Below are 6743 nucleotides of genomic sequence, written 5' to 3'. Positions count from 1 at the left end.
TAATTATTTTTATATTAAACCTTTTCTCTGCAACACATTATCATATTCCAACTGATATAAATACTTCAGTCACCTAGTATGGTGCGCTTGAAGTCTACACAAAATTCAATAGAGGAGCTCGAATGAAAACAGTTGGGATCTCAAATTCGTTAGAAAGTTGAAAAGCGTTGTAAACCAAAACATTAAAAAAAAAAAGTGAAATCTGGATAAAGCAATCTTTCCCTATGGATGAAAAAAAAAAACATTAGTATTTCGAATAATTTTAATGATAATGAATAGTAATTTAATAAAAAAAAAATAAAAGACAGCATAAAAAATCTAATAACTGTTTTTACAACAGTTGAAGTTTCCATTTTTTCTCAGGATACAGAAAACAATTAACATATTTTAGGTAGCATTTTAAATTCATTTTTACCTATCTTTAACTTTACTGTTTCTACTATTTTTATATCCCTGTAAGCATTGTATTTATTACTGCTCATACCATTTCCATGCATTCCAACTTCCATTAGAATAACCTTTTGGTTGTTTGTCTTTTTTCTGGTTTACTGAAATATTCAATAACATCAATACAAGATTAATGCCAGCTATTTTTCAATTAACCACTGTTAAGTTAGCATTTAGCTTTTATGCTTATAATGATGCACATTTTATGTACATCTTAATATCATCATATATTGATATTCGAAATGTACAAAGGAAGGTAATGATAGAGACAGTCTTTTACCATTATAGCTTGTTCTTTTTGTTTTACCTTTACAAATTATCGAAAGTATCATTATAAAACAGTATTTACACAAATACCGAACTAGAAGTCCATAAAACCTTACAAAATTAAACGCTCGACAATACCAACAAACGGAACAAATGGAAAACAGCTGTCATAATCCTGACTTGATATATATTTATTTGTGTGTGGCTATCTAAGAGTAGTAAAGAATTAAAGATTTGATCATTTATCATTTGCATTTGTCAACATTTGATCTACAAGTATGAGATGAACATTTTCACTTATTCACAGAATGTAATGTTGATGATTTCTTTTGGTAGTAAAACGGTGTGCTTCTTGAACAAAACATCCCAAAAATAAAGATGATCTGTACAAAGGTTGACAATGATCTTTGAGTTCTACACATTATAATATAATACTTTTCCCAATCTTAGAAATTCATTAACTTTCTACATACTTTCAGATGTTTCTTGAAGTCTTTCGTGATAGTCACTAGGTCTGAAAAAAATATATATTGGTACCAGAGATGGGTCTGAATACATTCAATGTAATTGATTAAATTACAATTACTTTATCAATTGTAAGATTAAATTGAATTAATGATTACACCATTTATCAAAGTAATTAATTAAATTAATGATTACATTGGTAAGTAATCATTATTAAATCTGATTACACTGAATTTTGATATAACCCATTTGAATGATGTTAATGAATAAAGGTTAAAAAAATCATTGAAATAACATTTTGTTGGTATCTAATTACATATATATCAATATTTCATAATATCTTAACATGCTTAATGTAAACAAAACTATTTTAACAAGTTGTATATTTATTAAACATGAATAGTAAAAATGTTCATTTAAGACATGATATATTGACAATTAACACAATTTAAGATTTTTTTGTTTTAATCAGAATGTTATCAAAACGTAATCAGGATTACAAGGTAATTTGGAACAAATTGCATGTATTCAGATTTTTTGCTGATTGATGGTTACAATGATAACTTGAAAAATTGTAAACGATTACAGCTGATTAATGATTACAATTACCCCTGATTGGTACCCCAAAATTGAAATGTTGAAATATAATCATCTGAACCTTGAATTTCAGATATGCATGCATCATCATATAACTAGATTCTTTATTCTTTCATGTCAATTTATACCTGATGATTATTGCAGTAATGCGAATTCTTCACCACATTTTTAAAAACGAAATCAGTTAAATTTAGCATGTAATGCATTATTACAAAGAAAACTACATGGCAATTGTACTTATGCTTTACATGTGTTGAAGGGAGGAGGCTCAAGCTTAATCTATTTGTATGGAAAATTTTGAAAAATAGCCATAATATCAATGGTACCATTTTTACTGCACCAGATGCGCATTTCGACAATACATTTTTCTTCAGTAATGATCTACATATTTGAAAATCTAAAACTAATTCAAAAGATGTAGAGCTTATAAACCAAAAAAAAAAAAAAAACAGAAAAAGTTAGTCAATACTGGACAAAGAATCAGAGCATTGCATGAGGAAGATATATTCCTTAATTTCAAATAATTTTAAAAATTTTGTAACAGCAAATTTTAATGACACATTATCCGTATTTTCATGCCAGTACCGAGGTAATGGCAACTGGGCTTTTGCTACACTCGGGAACTAACAGTCCTTCAGCAGTGGTAGCAATAACATAAACGGTACCAATTTTACTTGCACCAGATGCGCATTTCGATTATAAATGTCATTTCAGTGATGCTCGAAGCCTAAATATTTGAAAATCTAAAGCTTTCAAAGGATGAAGAGCTTATAAACATTATAACATTGTCGACTTTAATAAACAAAGATTTTAAGCATTTAGAGAGTTCAAATTTTACTACAATCTGGGAAATTTCTAGAATTTTCAACATTAATAATTACTATATAGGATGTGAGTCAATGTAACGGAACATGTCAATAATTTGTTACTAGGAAAATTACTTGTTTTAATATTGTGTTTTTCTTTAGCAAATCAAAATACAACATTATAATGTCAATAGATATAAGAAAATGTGGTATGAGTGCCAATGAGATAAATTTCCATCCAAGTCACAATATGTAAAAGCAAACCATTATAGGTCAAAGTACGGCCTCCAACACGGAGCCTTGGCTCACACCGAACAGCAAGCTATAAAGGGCCCCAAAAATGACTACTGTTAAACCATTCAAACAGGAAAATCAACGGTCTAATCTATATAAAAAACGAGAAACAGGAAACCACATCAACAAACGACAACCACAGAACAAGAAGTTCCTGATTTAGTACAGGTGCAAACAAATGCAGCGGGTTTAAACGTTTTAACAGGCGCCAACATTCAACCTAACATGAAATAGGAGTGTAACATCACAACATAGAGAGACACATTACAAAATATCAATTGAAATGGCTTAACTCGATCAAAAGATATATTAACAAAAACAAGAAAACATACACTGAACTAATAAATTTGATCTATAACACAATGTAAATACAAAATTAATAAAAAAAAAAAAGGTGGGGTGTACAATAAAATCAGAAAAACAACTATGACCGTGGACAAAATGCCGAAAAGTAGAATAACGTACACGGGTATATAAAAATAATTTTGTTATAAGGAGTACAGGGTATACACATGAGAAATATTTTTTACAAAATACATAAATTTGTTGTTCATAGTACGAGAACGGAAGTGAAAATTAATCGTCATACTAAATACTTAACAAAGGTAGTATATATTAAAAATAGTAAAACGAGATATAACACAAAAAAGTAAACATTGAATAACAAAAATGCATTACAAATTGTATCAACAGGTCAAATTAACACGAAAGTACGATTTGAGAGTACTCGCAGTTACTGAAAGCTAGTTTAAAGCCAAAAACAATTAATAATATAAAAAAATCATGCATCAGAGACTAAAATCAACTAAAATACATCCCAGGGATTTAGTGTTTTAACGTCATGGACAGTTAAAAAAGACATGACCTGTGCAATGCCAAACTAAAAGTACCGACAGGCAGTAGGATAGTTAGGATTTAACCTTTTAATAAATATGTATACTGTTATATATAGATAAAGTAATCTCTATATAGAAAATGAACGTGGATGTGCATTTATACATCACAAAAAAAAACATTTGAAAAGAATACGAATTTAGTTTTATTTTAATTTGTTGATGACAAAATCGATATTTGTACCAATAAAAGCAATTTTCAAAGATATAATTACAACATTGATAAGATAACCTTTACTAATAAGTTTGTTTAAAGGTTCGATGAGTTTACTCCGATCACATAGTGATTTCCGCGCTTTCAGTACAATATTACCGTAAAATTTAGGATGTGAAATACCGCTTTTAATAAGTTTTCTACATGTACAGCCAAATTTACTTATCACATCTTTGTATCTATGAAAGAATTTAGTAAAAGTTTTAAGTAATTTATGGTAAAGAAATCCCTGACTTTATAATTTACCAGTGATGCATTGATTACATTCGTTTAAATCTATGACATCACTACACACACGGGCATATCGAACGAGTTGGGATTTATAAACACCGTATGATGGAGACAAAGGGAACATCGCCGTCTAAAAAAGGAAAATTAACAATAGGGAATGAAAAAATATTCTCTTTTGTCGTAAATTTTAGTATGGAGTTTCCCTTTAGAAATTGAATGTCTAAATCTAGAAAAGGACAACTACTGCTGTTTATGTTAGATATATTTAAAGTAAGTTTCTTTGGGTAAATTTCGGTAGTATATTTAGAAAACTCTGGCCTGGATTATTTAACGAAAAATATCATCAAGATAACGGTAGGTATTGTTGAATGTATCAACCAAATGTACCAATGACGTGTCTTTACTGAGTTTGGTCATAAACTGAGATTCATAGCAATACAGGAATAAATCTACTATTAAAGGGGCGCAATTAGTGCACATAGGAATACCTACTATCTGTCGATACACTTTATCGCCGAAACGTACATATATGTTGTCCCGGAAAACATTTAAAGCTTCAATCATATCTTCACATTTCTAGCAAGTGCATCTAGCATACTTTCCTTTTTCGTTACAGAAAAAGACTTTCAGCGAGTTACAGCAAATAAATTTGCAATGAGATTTTTCAAAAGACCATTTAATTAAATATGAAAACTTTTTCTTGATAAGATTGTGTGGAGGTGTAGTGTAGAGAGTAGAAAAATCATAACTGTCAAAAGAATTAAAAGGACCATCTAAAGCATGTATTTTAACTTAAACCTCTAAAGAATTTTTAACATTCCAAAAATAATTAATACCATTATTTTCATAAGCTTTATTACAAAAGTTAATAACAAGTTCTTTCATAGTAGTAAGGGAGGTAGTTAGCAGCACTGACAGATTAGTAGTAGAACACTTTCTAGATGCGGAGATGAAACGAAAATTTAATGGTTGTCTGTGTAATTTAGTTAACCAGTACATAGTCGAGACCTTCAAATGATCGGAAGAGGTTTTAAGCTGGGTAGTGGCAATGACATGCTTGTTTACAATTTGACTCTCTGTGGAGCGTACGGACCTGAATGTAGAAGAATTGATTATTTCGTTTTGGAGAACTTCCGTGTAGTATATGCGTCACACAACCACTACATTATTGGCTGTTTTGTCTGCCGGTACGAACACAAACCGCTTTGCGAGTACTTGGAGTTTACTTTTTATTCTAGAAATGGGTATATCATAGACCCTATTATTAATTTCAGAATTGTTTTCAAAATGAGATATACGAATATCATTAGTTGTACATTCTTTTGAAATCGTCGTTGAATTTGACATAATCAGGTGTTCGATCTGGATTCCCTCTGTAATTATGTTGCCTTGATATTAATGTTTGAAATAAATGAATCTTACATTAAACATATAAAGCATTTTTACCAAACAACAATTGAACACGGTTTATAAGCGTAAAATGCTAAATACTACATTGTAACAGTGTTTTAAACTTAAAATAAAAATTGACTTACCTTCCTCTCCATTCACAAGAACATCCGTTTTTGTAACACATGTAACAAGGCAACACCATAATTATCAGTCCAAGAATACCCGCAACTATTACCCACGCTGGGTTAGCTGGGTATTCCCAAAACGTAAGAGGTCGGTCTGTTGTCGTGGTTGTGGTCGTGGTAGTTTGTGGTATAACGATGAAAACTGTAGCTGTCCCTTGAAGACTTCCGGTATCTGTTGCCTGAACGGTAAAGCTAATACTTGAACCATAACCATAACTTGTTAAAGGATTCTTTAAGTACAAATCTCCATCTGCTTTAATTCCAAATGTTTCTGTTCCTAAAGACGTTTGGTCAATGCTATAAATGAAATTTCCTGTAAAAGAACGCAAAATATGCATAGAAATATTAATCTATTTGTTTGTTTGTTTTGTTTCATTTTACAATCTTGTTTTTTTTTGTATTTGAAAAAAAAGACTGTTAAATAAGCTTCAACTAATGCGTATTTACCAACATAATACAAATATTCTAACGATCAATGCTTGATAACTGTACAGAATTTAGAGTTGTAAAGAAACAATGATGGACTCAATAGTCATTCTTGAACTATTTTCATTAAAAAATAAATAGTACAACGTTCACTTGGTGCAATTTTAACTCTTTCAAAAATAATCGAAACTGTATTACATTATAAATAATTTTAACTGACTTTAAAAAATAAAAATGGATTTAAATCTTTCGTCAGACATGTTATATGATTATCATTTTGTTTACCATTAAATAATTGATAGTTTTTGTATGCCAATTATTGTATACCTCAACAGAAGGTTAACTAACGATAGTATTTTCTGGTAATAAGGATAAGAATACCCTTTTTAACCATTTGTACAAGAAACAAGAACCGAAATCTACAGTCCACTACAAGTACTTCCGTTGTGAGATTCAGAAATATACTGAAACATGCAAACATTACCATAATCATATTCCAATAGCTTAAAAAACCTAAAGCTACTGG

The 6743-nt window shown here is 29.9% G+C and overlaps 1 protein-coding gene across 1 annotated transcript in view; it reads right to left on the bottom strand.

Annotated features, from left to right (window-relative positions):
- Positions 1-248: 248 nt before the first annotated feature.
- LOC127717880 (protocadherin Fat 3-like) overlaps positions 249-6743 on the bottom strand; it is a 47007-nt gene continuing 40512 nt past the window's right edge. The window contains exons 17-19 of the mRNA XM_052223741.1: positions 5750-6104; positions 1188-1228; positions 249-548 (exon numbers count right to left, since the gene is read on the bottom strand). Of these exons, the coding sequence (XP_052079701.1) occupies positions 472-548; positions 1188-1228; positions 5750-6104 (473 nt within the window). The 3' untranslated portion in view covers positions 249-471. The remainder of the gene's footprint in view (positions 549-1187; positions 1229-5749; positions 6105-6743) is intronic.

Source organism: Mytilus californianus, unplaced genomic scaffold, assembly GCF_021869535.1.
Source record: "Mytilus californianus isolate M0D057914Y unplaced genomic scaffold, xbMytCali1.0.p SCAF_1, whole genome shotgun sequence".
In the NCBI taxonomy this organism is placed as follows: Eukaryota; Metazoa; Mollusca; class Bivalvia; order Mytilida; family Mytilidae; genus Mytilus; species Mytilus californianus.
This window is presented reverse-complemented; position numbering and strand designations above follow the sequence as displayed.